Source organism: Hesperophylax consimilis, chromosome 3 (assembly GCF_061612785.1).
Source record: "Hesperophylax consimilis isolate HC1 chromosome 3, BYU_Hcon_1.0, whole genome shotgun sequence".
Lineage (NCBI taxonomy): Eukaryota > Metazoa > Arthropoda > Insecta > Trichoptera > Limnephilidae > Hesperophylax > Hesperophylax consimilis.
The window spans coordinates 8,541,472-8,568,021 of NC_142838.1; the positions used below are offsets into that span (position 1 = coordinate 8,541,472).

The 26,550-nt window shown below is 36.8% G+C and overlaps 1 protein-coding gene across 1 annotated transcript; it reads left to right on the forward strand.

Moving 5' to 3' along the window:
- Nucleotides 1-1,708: 1,708 nt before the first annotated feature.
- Nucleotides 1,709-26,099, forward strand: LOC149424897 (uncharacterized). Its single transcript, XM_089647712.1, has 13 exons — nt 1,709-2,385; nt 2,466-2,629; nt 2,983-3,302; nt 3,470-3,590; nt 5,764-5,963; nt 9,603-9,856; nt 11,420-11,674; nt 13,160-13,304; nt 18,927-19,078; nt 19,996-20,178; nt 20,914-21,059; nt 21,154-21,363; nt 22,418-26,099. Exons 1-13 carry the CDS (start codon nt 2,112-2,114, stop codon nt 22,682-22,684), a joined length of 2,691 nt encoding a protein of 896 aa, XP_089503838.1. The 5' UTR covers nt 1,709-2,111; the 3' UTR covers nt 22,685-26,099.
- Nucleotides 26,100-26,550: the final 451 nt, after the last annotated feature.

The following is a 26,550-nucleotide window of genomic DNA, read 5'->3' on the forward strand; positions in this document are numbered from 1 at the left end:
AGCCAAACAGCGACCTGTAGACGCCTAGGTAGGTGATCACTGTAATCAATAATATTCTAATGATTTGTATTTTCTCGCAGCGCCGTTTTTATGAAAAATAATCTCAAGGGCGATGTGTTAGAACTGTTAGGTGTCAGGTATTATCAGCTCCTTGGCGCCTTGGAAATTCGGCGCCCGGAGCGGACTGCGTAGGGCAAGCGCAGCGTTGTACAGTGTACACGTAGGTCTTTTGGGACCTACAAAGTACGGCATAATCGTGCATAATATTGCAGAGATTTCAAAGGAAACTCTAAAAGGATATCGAATGATATCTTGGGGACATATAGGTGGTTTATGGACGAGTTTAAAGATTGTTCATTTCTCGACTTTTGTAGCTCGTAAGTTTTGCAAACCCCGAATTACGTAAGTATTGCGTTCCGTAGATCTAATTTGAATTTTGTGTAAGTTACCAACGAAGTTTGAAGCACGGCAAGTATTTAAATTGACAAAATGCGCAAAAGCAATCACGCTTGGGTTTTAGTAGTTTGAATTAGAATAATTATGGAGTGTAAAATTTGATGTAGCTCTATTCAGATTTTTTTTCTATTCTTTTTTACGTACCTGCGAATTAACGTGAGTCCCGTGTAACGTAACTCGGGGTGTTACTGTATTTTTAAATGACATGTTTTGATCCATCCGCGTTTTACCGCACTTTTCAGGGCTTTTCAGTGTCATTCAGAGTATCTCAAATGCTTTCAGCATTTTTCAGCATCTTTCATCGTCTTTGAATGACCTTTAACGTCTTTAAATGACTTTCAATGCCTTTCAACGCCGATTTACAAGTGTCAAGTGAAGTAAACAAATGTGGGTATCATTGATTATGAAATGCGATTCATCCCAGGACCTTCGACCATAGTATTATGTTCTCACCACAACCTACCCAATAATACCTTATATTATTTAATATATCTTTATCTTTTATTAATATATATATATGCATGCATCTGCAAACATGTATCCATCTGTTATATAATTATATCAGGGCTATCAAAAGATTGAGTCGCGAGAGGAAAATGTAATATGATTGCATTTTCAAAAGAAAATCATAAGGCTGGCCTTATTTTAAAGGATGTAGGTCAAACGGGTTTTCTGCAATTTGCTCGCACTGATAACATCAACATGGGTCATTACATTACTATTACACCGACCTATATAGGTCACTGTAAGCAATAAGCAATGCACCGAGATCTCGAAAGATCAGAGTGGAGCGTACAGGAACACGGTGACGATGGATGGTGAACACAATTAAGTATGCGGGGCTCAGAGTCTGCTCTTTCTAAACTAGATTCTTCAAGGAGACAATTGTGAATTAGACGACTCAGATTTATTTACTCATCGAAATTCAATAAAATAAAGCGCGTTTTTTATGATTTAAACAACTGCTTTTCATTCAGAAATTCAGCCCGAAGAAAATAAACTTACAGATTCAGAAAATATAAATGCAACTGTTTAGAATTAAATAATATTTATGTTACTAGCCAGCTAATAATATGAACTATCCTGCCAGCAAAAAAAATGATAAAAGTCTATCCTCAATTTACCCACATTCATGGTCCTTGATGCCCCCACTCCATTGACACCAGCGGCTAGCGAATGGGGCTAATTTGTTTTCATTCTTAAATTGGCTAAGAGACCAAACATAAAGGTTCAATTTCAATTTGAGCTCAGCCGCAGGATCACATGTGTTTCCACTCACTTTACTTAGGGACGGTGCGGAGCGCGCCTTTCGTTGACAATATCATTGTATTTATCTTCGGTTAATTCGCTATAATTCCGAGAGGACCGATCGGGATAATGCTCGCGTTAAAATGCTAGGGGAAGAAATTAAGGAAATCAAAGAAAACCTCTCGCTTTTGGTTGGGTTTTCGAGACAAGCGCGCAAAGTGAAAAAGTACCCGGAAAATTATAGTGCGGAAAAGTGACCAAAATACCTGTACACACAATGCTTTCAAATAATACATTTCACTTGTTAGGGACCTAGTCTACAATGGGGAATGCTTTTCACCGTTATCTAATTTTTGTGTTCCGGGTAATGAGTGTTGTGTGAATAGTTCAATTAAATAAAAGTAACAATGGACGAGGAAGACAAGAAAAAGGCGGAGGATTCCACGGGGATGGAAGACTCCATGGAGGACAACACGAGACTGGGGAAGTTTTTCCGCTCCATGAACATTAACCCCAACCTGGTGATGCTGAAGGTCACTCTGTTTGTCATGTATGGAGCCACCGCTTCCTTGTTACCTTATTTGACCATTCACATGCAGAGTATAGGACTTACAGTTCCTGAAATATCCTTCGTTTACTTAGCGTTGCCTTTCACCACGTTCTTGAGTCCCCCGGTCACAGGTATTTAAAGAGTATGGTTATATTAGTTCACCGAGCGACTGAAGAAATAAGGATATTTATAAAGGAATACTTTTTTTCAGGATTTCTGGTGGATAAATTTGGCCAGTATAAGCCAGTTGTCATAATAACTCTTATCCTGAACGCGGCCTTCCATCATTCCTTGCTGCTCATCCCCCACCAGGAGACCCCTGGGGTGATGCCATCAGCTTATGTCATGAGGCACCCCATATCTGGAGACGCCGAGGTATTGCAACGCTCAATTCTTAGAAAAACCTTTCCAACCTACCTATCCCAATTTATATTTTATCAAGAAAAATAGCTGCGGGGCATTTTTAATTCGAGTAACCGTGTATTAGGTTCCTTGAAGAACTTTAGCAAATTGCCAACATCCGTCCTCCCAGCGAATTAACTAATAGTGTTACAATATGTGTGGATGTCATCGTGAATTACGTATGGAGATTAACTACAATTGATAGAGATTCATTGGAGTTATCACAGCGTGCGAGGTGAATAGTAATGGAGCCGTTTAAATGTCCTCGCGTGAAAAGTGGGATTATCTAGTAAATGAGATAAGGGGATGTTATTTTCGGTTGACAGATCTGGTGGAGCCCCTGTCCGAGCAGAGAATGCCCCGAGGAGGAAGAGATCGAGCTGGTGCTGGGAAGGTGTGTGGACCACTGCCTGCTGCTGGAGCCGCCCACCACCCTGGCACCCACCACCCTGGCACCGGCCACCTTAGCACCCACCACCATCAACCCGGACACCACCAGCTTCGCTTCCAAGGAGGACTCGGACTCTCCGGGAACCACTGTGGATGGCTTCACTGACGGGACTACGGGGTACACGGCCCCTGAATATCTCACGGGGGAAACGAAAGATGTGGATTCAGACAACACGACAATTTTCGCGGATATGAAGTGAGAAAATTGATTATGGTCCTATCGCTGAGAGCTTCGTTGTAAACTCTCTTTCCATCGGGAAAAGAGGAAAGGTTACAACGGTGCTACCAGCGATGCACCTTCATTATTTAATCGTCTTCTTCTATTTACCAATTAATTCAATTCGCAAAACGTGTTTATTTTAGTTTGACTGAAGAACCGTCGACAGAGGCCCCCAGTGAAGATGAATACTCTGCCTTATTCGTCATCGACATGCATCCTGATCTCGGAGAGCCAGTTGAACAACTCGGAATTGAAATGGAGCAGGTAATGGATCATTAATAGTTAAGGTTAAGGATACAGGGGGAATATTATTTAATACTAGTGGACTCCGCAAAGCTTCGCTATTGCTAATGTCTTTCTCGGGCGTCTCAGACTTCTTTCACCATTCACTACTGTACACCACAATGTTACTGTTAAAAAACTACATTACATCGGCTTTAATTCTACTCCGTTTCTCATTCCGGTGCAGAGATAACACTCCTGGCACTAATAAGAATAATCTTTGAAATTTGATATTTATTATAATTTTTTTAATATTTGTTTACAACTGTTAAAAAGAATATGACCTTATTGGGGTACCCCGTTCTAAGGTTTAGAATTGATATTATAATTAAATATATATTAATAATTAATATTATTAATATTTAGGTCGACTACTTTTCGAGTTTTGCGATCACAATCATATGCAGGTTGATTTTTTATATATTACTAGCTGACGTGTACCCGGAGTTGCTCGGGACTTGATTGATTGTTTTGCGTAGTTTAGAAGAACTAAGCGCACAAACAGACAGACGATAGCGACTTTGTTTTATACTATTTTAGTATGTACGGTTGTGTCCGAAACCAGTTGGCTTTAAACTCGAGTAATTGTGGTTAAGCCCGTCGTCCCACGGGTCGGTAAGCAATCGATATAAACCGAATGCTGCAAGACCCTGCGCAGAAAATTATTTTCGCTATAGTAAGGTAACTGGTAAAGGTTTTCTGCACGGGGTCTTGCAGCATTCGGTTTATGTCGAATTCTCACCGACCCGTGGGACGACGGGCTAGACAAGAAATGTTTTATCATTAAAAAATACTAATTTCGGATGTCTGTGCGTCCTGCATAACTCGGTACAATGAACTCAAATTTGCTTTGAATTTAGGTGTTATTTTATAAATTTGAACTGATTGTGTGAAGAATTCAGACAGGCGATAAAATACCTACCTATTCTATAATATTTTTAACAGAAAATTATTTTAATTTGGAACTTATTTTTTAAGGTAGTTTATAATAAATGTACACAGCAAAGTTAGTACTTAATTTAAAAAAATATTCAATATTTATTGGAACTAATTTTCTTTCTAATAACTTAACCCTTAAATGCATACTGTTGCAAAACTGCAACATACCGTTCAAACCACCTTTAACTCTTTGGTGTATACTTAATGCATGCCGTTTTAGAATTATCAAGTTCACGGTAATATATTTTATCGAGTGGCATCACCTTTTTTTTCTTTCGCGAATGTCAAATGTCACTTTTTCTTTAACAAAGTGAAGATTCTCGAAAATTGGTTGGAGGTTAGAATTACAGTTTTGTTTTGCTGTTATTATTTTGATTTTCTTAGGTAAGTAGAAACAATAATATAATACTTATATGTAATAACTCGTATTTTTTCCAGTACACTTATTAGTTTTGAGAAATTGTTTTAGGTTTTTTTTTTTTATTTTCATTCGTAAATTGTTCATATTAATTTCTATTAAATACATGATGTTGTAAATCTGCAACATTTTTTTTTAATCAAATATCATTAAAAAAATACAAAAAAAAATTCTTTATATTTCCTTGCATATGCATGTAAATATGTATATAAAAAATATATTTCTTTCCAGAAAAATAAATAAATCATGCATTTAAGGGTTAAGAAGGCTACACCCATCAATACAATGTATCATTGAAGAAGAAGATAATACTAATAAATCTATACGAAATATGAAACAGAACAAGACACAGAAAAAACGATATCAACTGGAAAACGAACCTATCACTCTGTCTTACAGGGACAACGTCTTTAACCACTCGAACATTGGACCTAATTATTATACCACATATTTAAAATTCTGAATTAACAATATTATCTTGCAACTAATTTAATAAACTATGTATTTAGTTTTAATTTTCATTTACTGTTAATTTATACATTTTATTTACTTAATAAAAATAATAAATAAATCACATTTATCAAAATTTTCTGTTACTTGTTCTGTTTCATGTTTCGTTTACTTATTAGTATTATCTTTTTCTTAAATGATATAAAAAATAACCAAATCAAATATACTTTTAAGAGTAAAAAAATCAATGCATAAACGAATAATCTATGAAGAGGTTAAGGTTTACGAGACAAGATGGTTATCTTATAAAATCTATTCTACTTTTAAAATTACAATACGTTTGTCCAGGATGAAAACGAGACAGTGACCGATTTCCGCCAACGCTTCGGAGAAAAGTTGATGTGGGACGCTGGAGTCAATGTGAGTGCTCTTGACAAGGAGGACCTCCGCTGCGGGGGTCTGGTTCTGAAGACCAACATCACCGCCGTCTCCGCAGCGCATCTCTCCTTGCTCACCACCAACTGCATGGTGCAGAAATGTAACTTTAGGTAACCTTTCTTTATAAATCAAATCTTTACATTTATGGTCTGGTCCAGTGTTCCGCAAACTTTTTGTGTTCAAGGTACACCTCTCAAATCAAGAAATTTTAGAGGTACACCAAAGAAAAAAGCAATGTTTATTTAATATTTATTTATTACTAATATCAATATACCTAATATGAAAAGATGTTTAGTGAGAAATGTGAGCCTGTTTAACTGAGCACAGGCGATCTTAATTTGGAGCAATGGTTGATAAGGCTGCTCTCATCTCTTCATTGGTCCTCCTCAGGCGTTCTCTTTTTTCCATTTAATAGTAGTGAGAGTTGAAAATCCCAATTCGCATAAGTAGGTTGTGGCAAACGGTAATATATTTTCAACAGCATACTTTGAAATCAGTGGATACTCATTTTTTATATGCAGCCAAAAGTGGATTCATCCGAGAGTGGATTTCGTACCCAGTCCATTGGCTGTAGGTCAAGCTTAGGAAAATAGCAGTTATTTTTTTCTGCTAATAGCTCCAAGTGTTTCACTATCAAAGCCTGCACTTTGTTTCTGAATCAGCAGCCATGACATTTGGAAACAATTCATTACTACCATTGACAGCATGGCTGATTCAAAATACCAACTTAGTGCGAAAGCCTTCAATTTAGTACGATGACGTTAAAATATAAGAATTCCTGCCTTAAATTTTTCTGTTGAGCTCATTTAAATGAGCAAATATGTCCGCCAGATATGCAAGTTTTACTACCCATTCTTCTTTTTTAAACACAGAAGCAAAATCTGAACCGGCCTCTAAAAACGTCTGGGACTCATTTTTTAGCTCATAAATCCGAAATAGTACTTTTTCGCCAGAAAGCTATCGTACTTTTGTATGAAACAGAAGTGACTTCACAATACCTTGATTTTTTTCCGCGGCACACCAACTGATGACCGCGATACACCACTGTGCCGCGGCACACGCTTTGCGGAACACTGGTCTAGTCAATTTAGTAAAATTCCTTGCAAAAGGTTGGGTAGTTTTGAATATTTGATATATTGTTTGGGTGGCCACATTGATGTAAAACTAAGTTTTAGGCCTCGGCGAACCACCGTGCCCGGTGAAAAACAGCAAAATGTAGGCACCTGTTTTCGTTTTTGTAATATATTAAAAAATAAACGTCTGTCGAAAGATATTTAACATAATTCCATAGGCTTTGAAAATAAATTATCATTTTTTTAAATCGTTTTTAGTTGTATATCGGGAACTGTTATACCTTTATAGATTATTCTAGGCTCAAATTGTAGAAAATATACTTTACTTTAAAAAATATAAAAATTATTCGACAGATTTTAAATATAAACCGCCGAGTTCGAAAACTTGGTTTTAACTAATATCAAAAATTATAAACTATCTTTGGAATTTTTGTGCTATATTGACTGGACTATTATGAAAATCTCTGGAATCTACCGTTAATTTTGCATCTTCCCTCCTTCAACATGAAACAGTTATCACTCGCAGATTTTCCGTGCTCAGACTGCTAAGTAATGTGGCACTCTTTGATTCATTTTTGTCCATTAAAAACACCCTTGTTTTTTGTCTACTGCAGGAGTCGAATTTTAAACCTCCAAAAGAAAAGCCAAATGAATAATGACAATATTTATGATGTGTAGTAAATTTTTTTCTTTGTTTCTGGAGTGACACATTTATTTGTCTTTAAATCTTAGTTTTAGGCTCAGACTCAGGCTCAGACTCAGGCTAAGGACTCACGGAGCGATTTTTACCCGCGCCCGCCGCGGTTGCGGGCCCGCAGCCTTTGTAGAATGCAGATATTTATGTAAAAAATTAAAGCACATTTCACGACGCGTTTTACGCCCGCGGCGTGTGCGATTGTTTGCGGGGCCCGCTGCACCCGCGGTTATCTTGTACCGGCGGGCGCGGGCGCGGTCCCGCAGCCGCGGCGCACAGTGGGCTGAAAATCGGCTTTCATAGACATAGAGACTTGAATTTTCAAGGGTATTTTTTTTGGCTAGAAATGGATTCTGCTGATCATTACTATGCTATAAAATGTCGTACGAAGCAATTGCGTGTACAAATGAAGGAGTTATAATTTTTTTAAGAAAAATTTGTATGGCGCTGACATTAAAAATGAGGCTATCTCTGGAATCATAAGGTTGGCCGTTCTATCCTTACATACAGATAATACTACTATTTATTTGTATTTTTTTGACATACTTCATATTGTGGCGCAAGGTGCGATTTTTTTTTTAAAAATCCTCAAAGTTGAAAAAACCCTTTTTAATGTTGATGATTCATTTTAATGCTTAAATGCTTTTGGGCTTGCAGTGTAAATAAAATATTGTAAACTAGACAAAGCATACTCATATGTAAAGCATTTAAGCATTAAAATGAATCTTCAACATAAAAAAGTTTTTTTTTCAACTTTGAGGATTTAAAAAAAAATCACAAGTTTCGCCACAATACGAAGTATGTCAAAAAAATACAAATAAATAGTAGTATATTTGTGTGTAAGGATATAATGGTCAACTTTATGATTCCAGAGATAGCCTCATTTTTAATGTCAGTTCCATACAAATTTTTCTTAAAAAAATGATGACTCCTTCATTTGTACACGCAATTGCTTCATACAAATTTTTATAGCATAGTAATGATCAGCAGAATCCATTTCTAGCCAAAAAAAATACACTTGAAAATTCAAGTCACTATGTCTATAAAAGGCGATTTTCAGCTCACTGTGCACAGTTTTTTGGCTTGGAGTGTAAATAAAATATTGTAAACTAGACAAAGCATACTCATATGTAAAGCATTTAAGCATTAAAATGAATCATCAACAAAAAAAAGATTTTTTTTCCACTTTAGGATTTAAAAAAAAAAAATCGCACCTTGCGCCACAATATGAAGTATGTCAAAAAAATACAAATAAATAGTAGTATTATCTGTGTGTAAGGATAGAACGGCCAACCTTATGATTCCAGAGATAGCCTCATTTTTAATGTCAGCGCCATACAAATTTTTCTTTAAAAAATTATAACTCCTTCATTTGTACACGCAATTGCTTCGTATGACATTTTATAGCATAGTAATGATCAGCAGAATCCATTTCTAGCCAAAAAAAATACCCTTGAAGATTCAAGTTTCTATGTCTATGAGAGCCGATTTTCAGCCCACCGTGCGGCGGGTTGCTCCCGCGCGCTCTGCGATCGGTTGGCGGGCGAGTTAGTGGAACTCAAGTCTTGCAACCGCCCGTCTTGCGATAATCAACCGCCAAGATTGCGGGCGATAACCGCAACCGCGGCGGCTGCGTCACCGCAAAAAAGAGCGGTCTCGTGAGTTTTGAAAATAAAACTCAATTCCGCCACCGCAGCGGGCGCGGGTAAAAATCGCTCCGTGAGTCCTTAGCCTTAATTATGGCATTGCTTATGTGTAGATATAGCTACCTACTTGAACAGTGAAGTAAACTAATTGTTTGCTTTAATATCTCGAGTGATTTGTTTTATGTGATTTATTTAATGTTCGTCCAACATAACACTAACATTGTCCACCGAGTTTCGTGGTCCGTTATATCAACAAAATAAGAAGTGCACAACATAACCAACTGAAATTAAAATAAAAGTTATCGTTTCAGTTTAAAATTCATGGTTTCTTTCCAGAGAGGGTGGTCCAGAGATCTGCCCCCCTGACTATAAAGAGAGCGACGACAACACCTTCTGGACCTACTTCGTCCTGCGCTTCCTGGGCACCATAATGCTGTCAGCTGGAGTCACCATCATGGACCCCATAGCGCTCACCATGATACAGAAATACGGCGGGGACTTTGGGAGGGAGAGACTGTTCTCCATTATTGGGATGGCCATCTTCTCACCCATCACGGGAGTATTGATAGATATGAAGAGCAGAGCTGTTGGTAAGAGCCTATTTATAAAATGAATAATGATAACCATAAATTTATCATTGTATCGCATGATACATGAATGGTTGTTAGTTTTACCTTCGACTCTGCGTTCTACGCTGCATGGCGTAGAGTCGTAGTAAAATTTACGTTTGTTCAAAATCATTGAATATCCTGAAAACGATTTTTTCCCAAAATTTGTAATCAGCATTGTTGTCAACTAACAAACACATCGTTGGTATTTTATTTATTTATTATTGTAAATTTGATACAGAAAAAACTTACAAGTAATATTATGTCAAATAATATTGGATATGTGCACAAGACATGTGATAAAATGAAAAGTACCTACCACGTACGTCAAGGATAAGCTGCAATACAGGGGTGAATACATTATGGCCTGGTCAACATTAGTTTATAACTAGGCAGTGCCTGTTCTATGAAACTAATAATGGCATTAATTTTTGTTGTTTTATACGAAATATTAAATTGTAAATTAAATAAAAATTGTATTATATCAAATTACGTACTAAAGTAATGAACCAAGGGCGATTAGAAGGAAACAAATTGAAGGAAAGGAATTCAATTTTGATAGAAAAATGTTAACCCTTTCACACCCGCATTATTGTTTCCACACATATAAAATATGTAATGCTTGATAATACCTCAGAAAATTATTTGAAAATTTTTGGCATTTAATTTTTTTTTTTTTTTAGAAATTTTTCTATGTTAATTTGGATTAACACTGGGCGTCAGAGGGTATTTTTTACATAGTAACGTAAAATAAACATAACACAAAAGTAATACAAATAACTGTTTCATATCAAAAATGCACATTGACAATGTAGTGATAATCACTAAGGTACAAATAAATAACATTTTAAATAAAATTCACTCATAAATAAAGAAATAATCTAGGATAATAAATCTTTAAAAATTCTCCATACTAGTCGAAAACATGTCCCTCACTACCAGTGTTAATTTGAATGAACATTGAGATTCATTTACAATATTCTGGGAAATGACTGTGATCAGTGAATTGAACTGATGTTATTATTATAGAACACATCTTTATGAGTGAAAATATTTGTAATTCGAGTAGAAAATATTGATATCTCACCTTAAATTAAGTAATCAATGACGGCAGAAATTCGATGAAACTTACAATCAGCAGATGTCAAAATATTGATCGTTTTTGTGGCGGGAATAAGGATTTCAACGGAGCGGAAAAAATAGACGCCACAGAAAAGACTACAAACTATAAGAAAACGAAAACATGGCTTTTCTAAATCGCTACCGTTACGGTAAAAAAATTCACAAAGTTCATGTTAATTTGAATTAACACTGGGGCTGAAAGGGTTAAAAGCGGAGATACAACTAGGTACCTACCCGTAATAAATGATCAAATGATGTTCCACACGTACATGATGTACGTTTTGGCGTTCGCTAATAGGAATCATATTTCCAAAAGCCTTTCCACGTTCCAGTTCGCATTCCAAAGCTTACAAAAATATATTTTTTATACAAAACATCACCGAAAAATAACAGAAAAATTCCAAATGATTTTCATTTATCAAGGTTACACCGATTACTCCGCCGCTTTCTACACGTACGACGTGCTGCTTACCATCTCCGCCGTGACTGTGCTGATGATGCCCCTGGGAGCCAAGGTGCCCGCAGACAACCTGTTCAGGGACCTGGTCAACATCATGAAGATGCCGCACGTCATCATTTTCATCTTCTTCCTGTTCGCGCTGGGCAACTTCTGGGGATTCATCGAGTCATTCCTGTTCTTATATCTGAAGGAGCTTGGTGCGCCGAATTATCTGTTAGGTGAGTTAATTTTGTGATTGTTAAAATTACGTATACCTACGTAATTTTTCGCAATACGTGATTACGTAGAGCAGGGGTTCCCAACCTTTTTGTACTCTAGAGCACATTCTAAAATATCGGTAGGTGGCGGGCACCACATATTTTTAATCGACAAACTCGGGGCAGCAATCGCAATCAAAATGACAACAACGCGGTTCCAGGCGGGGAATACTATTTGCACATTTCACTCCTTGTACAAGCCAAAAACGCCGAACCGATAGGGACGGTACGAGCACGTGACTACTGTCAATTTGGCTGTCGGGGCCATGCTTATTGCTTTCACTGACAGACAGAGCTGGCAGAGTCATGTGCCATGTATTTTGGCGCCTTAATGCTTTCATCGGCTCAGTTCGTGGCGTTCGTTAACGTCGGGTTTTCTGCGTGTACAAGGAGTGATGTGCAAATAGAACTCTCCGTTCCAGGCTAGCGTGAAGAGTGCAGTCTGGCTCGCCGCTAGACAGGTTGCGAAAAGTACTGTCAGAAAAGGAACCACTCTTACATATAATATCGCAAACATATAAACGTACCTATTTTATAAAACTAGGCACTCAAAAAAAAAAACTCTAACAAATAAATTAAAATAATTCACATTTTTAATTAATGTTCATGAAAAAATTATTTCACAGTCGAATAGTGGCGGGCACATACGAATCGTTCCGCGGGCGCCATGATGCCCGCGGGCACGGGGTTGGGAACCCCTGACGTAGAGCATGTAAACAGATTTATATAGCGGCCGCTACACTACTCGCTTCGACGCTTCGACGAAGTCCTCGACGAAGTTCGAAGTGCGTGCCCACACACTTCGCACCTTCGCGAGTAACTCAGTCCAACCAGTCAGTGATTGGTTTATTTATGCCGTGACGCATCGAGTCCTTTGACTCGGGCGCATTTACCGACAACAATCGGAAGTCTTGCGAAGCGAAGCGAAGATGCCCGAAGCGAAGCGAAGTTCGTGCCCACACTATCGTATTCGGTCAACTTCGATCAACTTCGCGAGTAGTGTAGCTGGGCTATAGGAGTTGCTGCGAATACACGTAGGAACCAAAGTGTGACCCGAGCCACGAATTATGGGAAAGGAATTAATGAATTCGCGGCGTGTCACACTTTGTGTAGCCATACACAGCCTTGGGCCACTAAAAAAAGACGTCACGTTAAAAACTTACTGCCGTGGGATCGTCTTCAAACCAATTTAAAAAAAAGTTTTTAATATTATAGTAAAAAAACTTTGTTTTTACGGGTTGATATTTAATTGTACAAGATTATTTTTATAGCGTACGTCTAAAGAAACGATCAACATTTGCATGGTCAACACACGATCATTTATTGTCGATTTTGGCTACTGTGTAGGTATCTAATTATGAGTTTGTATTTGTTTCTACTTATATTCCCTTGTTTACCTATTGAAATTGAATGGTTAATTTATGTTTATACCTAATTATCTTGCAGGAATAACAGTCACTGTAGGCACCCTCAGTAGCATCCCCTTCCTGTATGGAGCAGAACAGATCACGGCCAAAGTTGGCCACGTCAATGTCATCGTCATTGCTTTCTTCTCACACGCCGCCAGGCTCGTGGGATATTCCTTCATCGAGTAAGTAAATAAAATACCTCTTATGCCACGTATACATACGCGAGCCGAACTACCGAGCTGAACCTCAACTTATGGGAAAGGAACGAAGCAACCGCAAATGGCGCTTACAGTAATTCGTGGCTTGGCTCGGGTTTCGGTTCGCAAATGTATACGTACCATTAGATGACGTTGCTGAAATGATTCCAATGAGGACCGCGATCATCATCTGCCCTGATGACCCTGTAAGCTATAACGCAGTCCATAGAGAGAAAACGCAACACGGCACAACCCATGAAATTAATCACGATAATTCTTTTGGCGGTGAAACATCTCACTTCATATGTTTATTTCCTTCACGTGGCACCTCTAAAGCCGTTTTCTCTCCTTTTCCTAGAGCCGTTCACTTCAACCCTCCAACCAAAAAAAGGTTTTATTTGCTCCTAATCCCAAGTATTTGAAGGATACGTTTCAGGCATAAATCTGAGCATTTACAATATACCTATATTAGATATTTAGATAGGTAGATACTTACCTAATTCGTACTTACGAGAAAATAAGTAGATTAACACTTAAATGTAAGATACCTCAAGCTCTTTTATGTTCTCATGTATGTATAATGTACATAATTTAAGATTGGTTCATAAAATAGCGCGAAAGAAGTCTAGCATTCTTCTAAAATTTAGGAGGAAATTGAAAAACCGGAAGGCTAACTTTGATAAGGCATTCTCGTACATGCCGAATAACAATTGCATAATTTACTCAAATGGTGAAATCCGCCGGTCCCCTATGATTATTATTTGGTCGTGCTCAAAAATGTTATCATTTATATCACTTGAGGCTGAACCGTAAAATCGGTATTTCCTGTGCGGTAGCCATTTAAATTATACCGCTTCACACCCTCCCCTTCAAAACCCACATCAAATAATCAGAGACAGCTCGAGAATTTATAGTTCTTTATTTGACAGTAGGTAGGTATGAAGTATGAAGTATCCCCACAATAGATTGCGATCTTTTATGTTTTCCCCAGATTCCAGTAAGATTCTTTGTAGATATTGCTAAGGCGCCAAGGCGCTGATAATTCCTAACACTAGGTGCGTAAAAACAGGACAAAATTTCCGCGAGCCGAGCCACGAATTACGGGAAAAGAACAAAAAATCCGCAAGCGGCGTTTCGCGGGGCGCCAAAATTTTACTCGAGCCAGGCGCCGTTCAGCTCAGGGCAGGACCCAATACTACAATATGATATTATTGGCCGGGGAGGAACTAATGAATGATAATATACAGGTGTTCGGGGGTAAAGTGCACACACTTCGGGAGGTGATTCTACAAGTAAAAAGATAAAAGACTTTTTCGAAATTTCATCGTTTTAAGGTAGTTTTCACTTACAAAAGTAAAATTGTTTGTATGGAGAAAATAATATTCTTCTTTGGAAAAATACTTTTGTATGGAAAAAAATCAACGGAATTTCAAAAAACTCGCTTATTTTTTTAATTCTACCATTATGTAGAATTACCTCACGAAGTTTGGACACCCTGTATTAGATACATTAAAATAATTCAAAGATAGATGATATTTGAAAAAAAAAATCATTTTCTACTGAAACCGTTTTTTACAATATTCAGTATAGGTACTTCCCTAAAATAGACTTAATTAAAAAAATACATTTCTTTAAATAAAAACTGTTTAAAAACTTACAATTTAAAATGTGAGAATTACATTAAAATGTTTTTGTTAGTTGCCGAAAGTTTTAAATTACTAGGTAATGCGTTATATTGTTTATGTGCAATGTATTGTAAGGAGTTAATTCCAAATTTGGTCGTGTAAGTAGATGACGATAAATGTATTTGATTTTGTGATTGTGTTTTGTGCTGGTGTATGTCAGAATTAAAGACTGGTTTAGTGTTGGTGTGTGAGGAGAGTTGAATTATTTGTAGAATGGCAGTTGTGATGTTATACTTTGGCAGGACTGTAAAAGGAAGTATTTGTGTCTGTGAGTATATATCTTTGACATGTGTATCCCATGGCAGATTATGTATATTACGTACGGCTCTATTTTGAATTACTTGTATTTCAGAACTTTTTTTTTTAGTAATGGTTCCCCAGATACTAACTAGATAACTCAGGTGGGAGTGTATCATAGCATAATATGTTGCACGCAGTAAAGATGTGGGAAGCACACCTTTGAGTCGATAAAGTACACCGGTTATTGGGGAAATTTTGGATTTTACATACTCAACATGGGAGTTCCACGAGAGGTTAGAGTCTATGAGTAACCCCAAATATTTCGTTACTTGGACATGTTGTAGCTTTTCATTTCCAAGAATGATATTCATACCCATGTTATCTTTTTTTCCGAAATGTATTAATAAATATTTAAATTATATAAATTATTGAATTTTTAAACAATTTTGTCATTTAATAATGGACATCAATGTAGAACAAACATTATACATGATGGTAAATCCAAAAACACCACAACTACAGATTATGAAACCACAAAAAATTTGCGCGGGACTAATGTTGCCAACGTAAAAACATAGAAACTATATCTAACATTTAATATTACAGCGTCGTAGCCCCATGTTCAGTATTTGAATCAGTATTTTTTGTAATGGTTTCACTCAATTGCCAGGTCTCCTACCAGGGAGCAACTTGACAAATGGAAATTATCTCTCATAGCGAGGTTGAGGACCGACTGATATTTGGGGCTTATAAAAAAAAATAATAGAGATAGTAGGAAGAATGTTTCAAAAAGCATTTAAAATGGAAAATGCATTGATAAAAGCATTTAAAATGCAAAATGCAAAATGCAAAATGGTTTTTAGAAAAGCATTTAAAATGCAAAATGGAAAATACCCATTTTGCATTTCCATTTGAAATGGATTTATTTGAAATAAAGCACATCTCTGATCTCTACACAAGAAAAGCTGCAATCTCCATCTATTAATTGAAAATAACTCAATAATTTACCAATTAATCGCAATAAAATATAAATAGAGTGGGACTTATGGAAACACTTATTAACCAAAATTATATATATTTTTCATTTTTTTAAAGAAAGACAAATATTCCCAGGTTACGAATAACCTGACAATATTTTTTTTTTTTTTTTTTTTTATAGTCGGAGGCGGTTTACTTACGTTCCCCGCGAGCACTTAGGCCATAGGCCCATTGTACTATCTCCCATTTTACCTCATTCCCTTGCCAGTAACCCGGTCCCTTTTATGAAGTTCACCAGGGCTGTCATTGGATATGTGGCGATGTCTTCTGGTTCCACACTGTGTCTTCCCAGGTATCTGAGCCTTATTCCCAGCAGAGCGGGGCATTGGCACCATAGGTGAATTGGAGTCTCTTCCTCCTCTTCACATTTCCTACAGATGTTGGTGTTTTCCACTCCCAACAGTTGCATGTGTCTCCTGAGATGGCAGTGTCCCGTTAATAGTCCTACCAGTTCCCTCAGTGAGTTTCTGTCCATATCGAGTAGTTGCCTGGTTCGGTTAGGGTCCGGTCCGTTTATGAGTACTTTAGATTGCCTCATTCCGGGTGCCTTCTTCCATTCCTTCCAGTGTTGGGATTTGACCCACCTCTTGATATGTAGTTTGGTGTGGCAAGCTGCTACTCCTACGGCCGGCTCAGATCCCACAAGTGGTGCTTTCGCCCCTTTCCTTGCTAGTTCGTCAGCCCGCTCGTTGCCCTCAATACCTTTATGTCCTGGTACCCAGAGCAGGGTTACTTTATTGATGGTCGCCAGTTCTATTAGGATAGTCCTGCATTCCATCACCAGTCTGGAGTCGCATCGGTTACTTTCCAGTGCCATTAAGGCCGCCTGGCTATCAGAACATATGTTTATGTTCTTATTTCTGTACCCGATACTCATATTCTCCTGTGCGCAGACTAAGATGGCTTTCATCTCAGCTTGAAACACAGTGCAGTGCATTCCTAGAGGTATACTGAGTTCCCTCTTAGATCCCTGTAGACAGACCCCGGCCCCTGTTCCTTCCTCCATCTTGGACCCGTCTGTGAACCAGATTAGTTCCTGTTTGGAGTTTGGACCTGGGACCGTGTCCCATTCCTCCCTTGTGGGGTACGTCACTTTAAACAGCTGTCCGAAGAAGTATTCGGCTTGTTTGCCGTCCTGCTTCATCCCAGCCGTCGGACTAATTGCCCTCAGTCTTATTCCTATCTCCGTGTGACTGTTTCTGGGCAACTCTCCTCTCCATTGGCCATTGCAATGTAACCTGTAGGCTGCCGCCATCGCCGCCCCCTCTATTTCTATGTTTAGTGGGGGTAGGTTCAGCAGCACTCCCATGGCTAGTATTGGAGTGGTTCTCATGGCTCCTGTGATGCTTCTGCATGCAAGTCCCTGTATGTGATTGAGTGTGACCATCACTGTTTTCAGTGTTGTTCTCCTCCACCAGACCAGGGCTGCGTGCATGATCCTTGGTTTTACAACGGCTGTGTAAAGCCATTGCATCATTTTAGGTTTGAGACCCCACGTTCTGCCGCAGATTCGCCTAGTTGCCCACATCAGAGCACAGGCCTTTCTGCCTACAGTTTCCACCTGGTTTTTCCAGCTCAGTTTGGCATCTATGATGACTCCGAGGTACTTAACCGTGTCAGAGGGTTCTAATTCCTTTCCATAGAAGGTTGGATTGCTCCATCCTTCTAGTTTCCTTTTACGCGTAAAGATTACTAGTTCTGTCTTGTCTGGGTTGACTGACAGTCCTGTTTCTTCACACCATTCTTCCACTGTTGCCAGTGTTGACTGTATAAGGCCTCGGGTTGTGTCTGCATCCCAACACCTTATTATGGTTGCAATGTCATCCGCATACCCTTGCGTATATAGGCCCCTGTTGTTGAGTTTCCGGATGAGGTTGTCCACCACTAGGCTCCACAGCAAGGGTGATAAGACCCCTCCCTGTGGACACCCTCGTGTCACCAGCACTGACAATATTTGAAAATCTCCTACTACCACCACAGCAAGTGGAAAATGTTGCTTGACTTTTACATTCTATGCCTGGGTGGGACCTAAACGCTATATCAAATCAGCCACCGACCGGTCGATTTTAATTATTCGTTTATAATTTTAGTGTGGGAATATTACAACAAAATTTTTTTTATTGTGTATTACTCAAAACGAAAAGAAGTGGAGAATGCCATCTTTGTATTCACACGCCTCGGCTTAATAGCTATTATGATTTGTTTACATGACGTGTAATTGTGAACATGACATGAATCTTGAACGGATTTAGTACAATTTTCTAATTTCTCCACTAAAAAAATTTCATTTATGAATTTTACCATTTCTATTTGATAAAGAATATTACACCCTCAGATTGTTGCTCTAACCGCCTCATATGCGGATATTGGTTTTTTCCGCGTAAACGACATCACAGCTGTTGTGTTTTCTTCGTAAATAAAAAATACATTCCGTCACATAATGTACGACAATTCAACAGACCTATAAAAAATGTTATGAAGTTATGAAACAAAAAACTAGGTTAAATAGTTACATATGTAACCTATTGAACCTAGTTTTTGTTTCATCACTATTCATGAAAATGAAAACACTTTTTATGGATTTGTTGAATTGTAATTTTGTTATCCGGTCACCGTAGTAAATATGTGTTTGTCTGATGTCTAGGAGTGCCTGGTGGTGCTTCCCCTTCGAGGCCATGGAATCTCTGTCTGTGCACCTGATGTGGGTGGCCGCCGCCACCTACACGGCGTTGCTGGCGCCCAAGAACCTGCTTGCCACGCTGATCGGCGTGCTGGGAATGGCACACTTTAGTCTCGGTAAATAAACCACCAATCTATCTATCTGACTTGCAGGGGTATTTCGCCCCAATCAAAGTTCACAGTATGAACGTGACACATGGTGCAGATCAATGGTATCTGGCACTAAAGTACTAAGAGTATTTTCCACTTTGGAACAAAGTAAATATACATTTCTTTTTAATTTATTGAAATTGTTAGTGTGTAAAAACCGATTTCAATTTGAATAAAAATTTACTAAACATTACCAGCTTTTGAACCTGTGATCGAGTCAAAGTTCTTAGCGCTGTGCCCATTGATGTGTCTTATTTAGTCTATGGCTGTGCCACATAGCTTGTTTTACAATATCGCTACAAAAGAATCACATGTGCGAAAATCGCAATTTTGAGTTTAAAATGATGAAATATCAGTGAATTCACCAACTTCGTTGTGTAAAAAGACCACGTCTGCTAAAATAATTTCACTGTTACCATTAGAAAAATCACGGATAGTCTACTCTCAACAATATTATATACTTTCTATTAAAAATATTATATTGTAGGTACTTTATCGCTTGTCTGAATGCTCCAAACAGTTCCAATAATGATAATGATGACACTTAAATTCAAAACAAATCCGAGTTCTAGAGTTCATTGAACCAGCGTTACCGACACACAACTGAAATTAGTATTTTTAATAATCTTTCGTTGCAATTGTAATAAATTTAATAAATCTTTTGTAAATATATTTTTTATAAAAAAATAGTGCACTATAATAATATCTGTACATTGCATTTTTTGATTTTTTAATAGTGTTTGAAAATTTGTCATAATCTTCAGAGAGACCCTTTTCCCAAAACATGAGAAATGCAGGAGTGTTTCTTTCCTGATCTTTAAATCTATTCTGATACAATAAAACCAAAATATTAGCTTTTTGTTAATGATTTATCTGTTTTGTAGGGAGAGGCAGCGGTAGTTTTGCCGGAGGTTTTCTTATATCCTCCTTTGGTACTCGAGAAGCCTTCCGCTACATGGGCTCAGTGGCTTGCCTGGGAGGAATCTCATATGGACTTCTGCACTTCTTCTGGTTGAGGAAAATGAGTGATACGAGGGATGATGAAGATGACATGGATGATAATATTGGTAAGAATTCCATCAGACACATTAAATCAATTTTTTCACAAATAGCTTAAGCAAAGAGGGGACTATAAAAGCACATGGATCAATTCAAGTAAGAAATGGATGGATCACCTTTATTACTTATCCATCTTCATCTGTGCCATGAAGACCCCAGGCCACATAGGACACCAAACACTAAACAGTACACACTGTTTATAATATTGAAGATGAGTTGGCCTTTTATCGTCGATCAGAAGTGAACCTGTATAGTGGTAGTTTGGAATAAATTTTTGATAAATGTAGATAATATGGAAGTTGTTTCCATAAAAGTACAATACCAGTTTGCAGGGCCGGTCCTATGCGGGCGTAATCGGAGCAGTCCGCTCCGGGCACCAAATTGCCAGGGCATCACGACACTGATACCTAACACCTAATACGTCGCCCTTCAGATTATTTATCATTAAAACGGCACTTACACAAAAATACAAGTCATCCTAATATTATTGATTACAGTGATACCCAAGCGTCTACTGGTTTTGACAAGGGGCGCCAAAATTTTACTGGCGCCAGGCGCCGTGTAGCTTAGAGCGGGCCCTGCCAGTTTGTTACCTTTAAGGCACAAGTGATAGGACATAGTCGGGAACACCAATGACATTCCGATATTCTTAGCTTAACAAAAAGCAGCAAACTGCTCTTCCAGTTGACTTCGATAACATTCAATTGTTTAAAAAAAAAATAATAATCCTATGTTGGTTACAGCTGAAAATGGAGAAACAGATAAACTTAATTCCGATGGACCGATCAAAGAGTTAGGCCCGATGGTGTCTACAGAGAGGCTCTCTTTGATGATTCATTACAATCCTATTGGATCTCTTACCTCATTGTCCAGAGGTTCCAGAGTTCGGGTAAGCTAAGATCAGACAAATCACCATTAAGTTTTCTGATTCAAAACATCCAAGATTTTCCATAAGACAAATGAACATAATTTGTTTCTTTTAGCTCTCTCAAGGTGATATAAACGAATTGTATCGAACCCGCAGTAATAGCACAAGAAGGAGTAGTAATGTGGAGATATCCAACAAGACAACTCCAAGAGGCAGTGGTTCCAAGATGGATCTTCTCAAGTCCGCCTTGGAAATCAATCACACAAAGAACAATATTTCCAATCCATCGCTCTGTCGTCAAAATGAGAGGAACAGCAATAATAAAGTAAGTTCTTATTAATAAAATTACAACAATCTCTCCGACAAAATGTAAGATCTTTGGGTCTTCGACCAAAGGTTTTATGTAAAAAATATATTAAGCAAAATTTTGGAACTACAATATCTAACAAGATTTTAGCCACTCAAACTTCCTCTGCCACACAGAATTCTCCTATTTTAGCCTTTCAAACTTCCTCCGCCACACGGAATGTTTCCCTATTTTAGCCTCTCAAACTTCCTCTGCCACACAGTATTCCCCTATTTTAGACACCCAAACAACCTCTGCCAAACAGAATGTTTCCCTATTTTAGCCTCTCAAACTTCCTCTGCCACACAGTATTCCCCTATTTTAGCCTCTCAAACTTCCTCTGCCACACAGTATTCCCCTATTTTAGCCTCTCAAACTTCCTCTGCCACACAGTATTCCCCTATTTTAGACACCCAAACTGCCTCTGCCAAACAGAATTTTTCCCTATTTTAGCCTCTCAAACTTCCTCTGCCACACAGTATTCCCCTATTTTAGCCTCTCATACTTCCTCTGCCACACAGTATTCCCCTATTTTAGCCTCTCAAACTTCCTCTGCCACACAGTATTCCCCTATTTTAGCCTCTCAAACTTCCTCTGCCACACAGTATTCCCCTATTTTAGACACCCAAACTGCCTCTGCCAAACAGAATGTTTCCCTATTTTAGCCTCTCAAACTTCCTCTGCCACACAGTATTCCCCTATTTTAGCCTCTCAAACTTCCTCTGCCACACAGTATTCCCCTATTTTAGCCTCTCAAACTTCCTCTGCCACACAGTATTCCCCTATTTTAGACACCCAAACTGCCTCTGCCAAACAGAATGTTTCCCTATTTTAGCCTCTCAAACTTCCTCTGCCACACAGAATTCCCCTATTTTAGCCTCTTAACATTCCTCTGCTATAATTTAAGCTAGAGTGTACATGATCATTTAATTTACAAACATTTCGTAAAAATTCAATTTGAACACATTCAAATTTTGTCTATCAATAAAACTACGCTACCAGTCATAATAACATACACTTGAAATCATTTCAGTTGGCGAACAGTGCCCCAAAACTGAACCACAAGAATATTTCCCAACCGGCCTTATCAATATTTGCCGACCACGACAGAATGTCTCGACGAGACTCCATTCCTGAAGAAATCGAAGAGGAACGACTGGCACAAATAAGTGGCTTCCCTAAATCTAATGTAGTGCCAAGAAAAACAGTAACGACAACTGAAAATTTACCGCAAAGCACTCATGAAAACGAAAGAAAGAAACGAAATAGCTGGCATTCAGACGATAATAACCCAACTTAGTAACTGAAATTCATATCAAAGGCTAACTAAAGTATTAAAGAAATTAGATTTGTAAATTGAACTGTGGAAAGTAAATATTATGTAGGTATCGTTTTAATTGTTCGATAACTCTCATTACTTTAAGATTTATAAGGAAAATGTAAAAATAATAATAGTTTTGGCATGAAAATGTAAAATTCAGTAATAATAATAACAATTGAATATCATCGTTTTTGTGAAAAATCATCTCAAGGGCTGCAAGTCAGCATGTTTTGTAGATTAAACTTTTTTTCACTAACCTAAATTATTTCCGTATTCTTATGATTGAGTAAAATTAGGTAATTGCTACTCTATTCACTGAGAAGGAATCATTTTCAAACCTATTTTTCTAATATATTATGAATCATTCCAAGTTCACATTCAAGTGCATTAATTAACCACCAGCGTATTCTTAAGGTTACTATTAAAAAATCATTTCTCTGAATACTAGCTATTCTTGGGAAAAACTACTTATGGTGGAATATATACTATTTTTATAAATAATATCGACTGTGTGTCGACTTCGTAAAACCCTTCAAACCAACATTTTTGGGAAGTTACTTTTCAGTGGTTTCAGATAGAATACTTTTCAAAGTACAACATGGTTAAGTAATTTTAGCTGATTAACGCATTTTTAAAACTAAAAACTATTTTTTTTAGGTTATTTTGAGAAAACCATAAATTACCCAACCCTCAAATCTCTGATAATTATAAATAGAATTGCAATTTTTGAAATTATTTTTTAAAAACAGATAAACACAATTTTTAAAATAAATATAAAATAAAATAAAATAAACATCAAGGTTTTTAATTATATTTACGAATTTGTAAATATTCGTTTTTATCTTCTGCTGTAAAATTTTCATTTTGTGGCTTGAAGGGTTTTATCAAAGCACAGTGGATATTATAAACAATTTTCAAAACATCATCTTGCTATAAATAAGTTATTACGAAAATAGAATCAGTTGGCGCACAGCGAAAATTTATCATCGGTGATTAAAAAGTTAATCTTATGATGCAATTAATTCCAATACAATGGAGTGACTAAGAACAAATAAAAACTAATATTTAATTACTTTCATTGCATAAGGTCTATATTCCGCTAACGTGGAGGCCATTTAGGCATCATTATTTTTATTCAATTATATAAATGATTCCATCTCATTTGACCGAGTTTAGGTTAAGTATAAATTTTTTAAAGTTTATTAGTTTCAATATCATAATTTTTATTTAAAATAGGATAATTTGAAAATAACTAATTTATTTGAATGTAGTGCTAAATTCTGCTTTTGTTAAATATTTAGAGAATGGTTAGAGGGCCATGAATATTAATATATATATATAAATTATAAATCATTAACTTATAAGAACTACGAGAAAAATAATATTTACGTTCAAACTAGGTACAAGATTGGACAAAGAAAAGAAATGATTGCTACCAAATAACGTGAATCCTCACTGAATCATTTAGTACTCCTCAGAAGTAATGTGTGTCAGCAGATATGTTTATTTTATTGTACTTCAAACAAACACCTTATCATCTGTGATCTTATGGAATAAGTGTGAATATGTATCGCATACTTGATAAGGAGATCTAAGAAAAGTATTAAATTATTTTAAAACCGTTTACTTATTTACTTCTTTCTCCGTTCACCATGGTACTTATAGGTATTGCAACCAGAGTTGGTCCAAGCACAGTACTCACATAGATGCATTGCTTGCATACATCATGTTTCAAACTTGTTATTCGACTTCATTAAAGAACATACTGGTGAAATTGAAAAGTCTTAATTTTTAATGCAATAAAAAGAACTTTGGAAAACCTTTCACATAAAAATGCAAAAAATTTTGTATTTATGAATGTTTTTCTTTTCTCAATAATCAGGCATAAATAAGGCAAAATGTTCTCAGTGACGTTTGTCAGATACATCACTGTCAGAAGTATATACATATATATTTACAGTCAAACTTGGTTATAACAAGCACGAAATAACCAACTAAATTTGCTCCTTATTACTCATTATCAATCAAATTTATTGTCAGTGATTGTTTTAAAGATTTCGCCTTTCATGCTTCTCAATTTCCTGTTTAATTAATGCATTATAACTATCATCACCTGGTTAAAGGCTTCCATGAAAAATATCACTAAATTGTCTTAAATCTTATTATTACTAACTTTCGCGTACTGTACCTTGTAAAATACCCTTGTAAAATCGCACTTGTCATAATTAACTAGCTTGCGGGATTGTTTTGGTTTTCGGCTGAAAATTTTACTTGTCACAAACCAGTGATGCACAACCCGCGGCCCCATTCTTGCGTCCAGCATATCGATTTCATACAAACCACTTGGCTATAGAGAAAAATATAAATGTTTGGGGTAATTCTTGAAAAACATTTTTTTATAGAGTTTTGGTTAATTTATGCTGCATTTCCTATAAGAAGCGGTTTGCATAACACGAAATTCAAAAAATCAACAAACCTTAACTCTTGAATTTCGTTGTCAACCCCTCTCCTCAATGAAAACAAAAAAAAAATCCACTTGTAGGTCGCAGCCTGTTAGGGCAAAAAAAGGCGGAAAAAAAAAAGTTTTTTTTTTCTCTGCTGAAAAAGTTTTGCATTACTATTATAAATTAACCCCGTGTAGGAATGTAGCTACTCGTAACTAGGTACCTTCATAAACATATTTATTGGTTTTTAAAACAAAACTGACGATGAGTTGTAATACAAAAGAAGACATAAAAAAGGAACGAATTTTCGAAGTTCAAATTTTGCATGACTTTCGCAGATTTTATGACAATTTTACATTGTGCCCGATGGATTGCAAAAATTCACAAAACCGACATCTTACAGTGCCATAAAAATATGAATCCGTCCCTAACGGGATATGAAATTCCCGCAAGCCGCCGTTATGCACTGGGCAGCTAACCGCAGCCCCTTTGTTTGTTACTACTTAATTGGAGAATAATTCCCAATTATTCGTTTTTTTTTCAGACCCGACTACCCATTCATGTATTCAGAAATTATGCTGAGAAAATAATTTGCATGGTATATCAGTGAATGAACCTCCTTACAACAAACAATTATATGAAGATAAGCCTAAACTAAAATATCATTTTGTAATTGCTCATTATAGCCGTGTACTCGCTATTGCCGTGTTCGTTAAAACCAAGTTCGACTGTATATATATGTACCAATACATAAAGTTTGTGTGTGTTTGGTCAACTCTAATTGTGCAGCTTGTAAGTGATTATCATTTAAACCAGCGCTTCTCAAACTAGGGGCACTGAATCCCAAAGCTCCGGAAGCCTGACATATTTCTGCACCAATTCAAAATAAGAAATATAATACCAGGTAAAAAAAAATTTAAATGCATAAATAACCCAAATAAAATTACATACTTTCATTAAAAACAGATAATTTAATATCAGTACATACTTACATCATATAATATTTGTAATATATACATATAAAATGCAAACTTTTATACATAATTAAACACATAAATTATTATAATAATATGCCCTTTCATTTAACTTTGCACATGCTCTAATGTTATTCACAATAGTGGAATGTTGAAATATGTAAAAATTCTAGGTAAAATAAGTACAAAATATCAAAAAAATGTTTAAAACAAAACAAAGGCAGAAATAATGCAAATTAACTCCACGAAGGTTGGACAGGACAGGATTTTTGAATTATCTTACAAAAAATAAAAATTTGTACGCTTCCATGACACAATAGTAAGGTCCTTGAATCTGAATGCAGGAGGGGGTACAAAACTCAGCGAAAGCAAAACAATAATCTTCACAAACACAATGGTTTAAATTTCAAAACATATACATCATTTA

Coding starts and splice junctions, on each gene's coding strand:
- LOC149424897 (XM_089647712.1), top strand. CDS start 2,112: ATGGACGAGGAAGACAAGAAAAAGGCGGAGGATTCCACGGGGATGGAA. Junction 13,305..18,926: donor GTGGGATATTCCTTCATCGA/GTAAGTAAATAA, acceptor TCTGATGTCTAG/GAGTGCCTGGTGGTGCTTCC. Junction 21,364..22,417: donor AGAGGAACAGCAATAATAAA/GTAAGTTCTTAT, acceptor AAATCATTTCAG/TTGGCGAACAGTGCCCCAAA.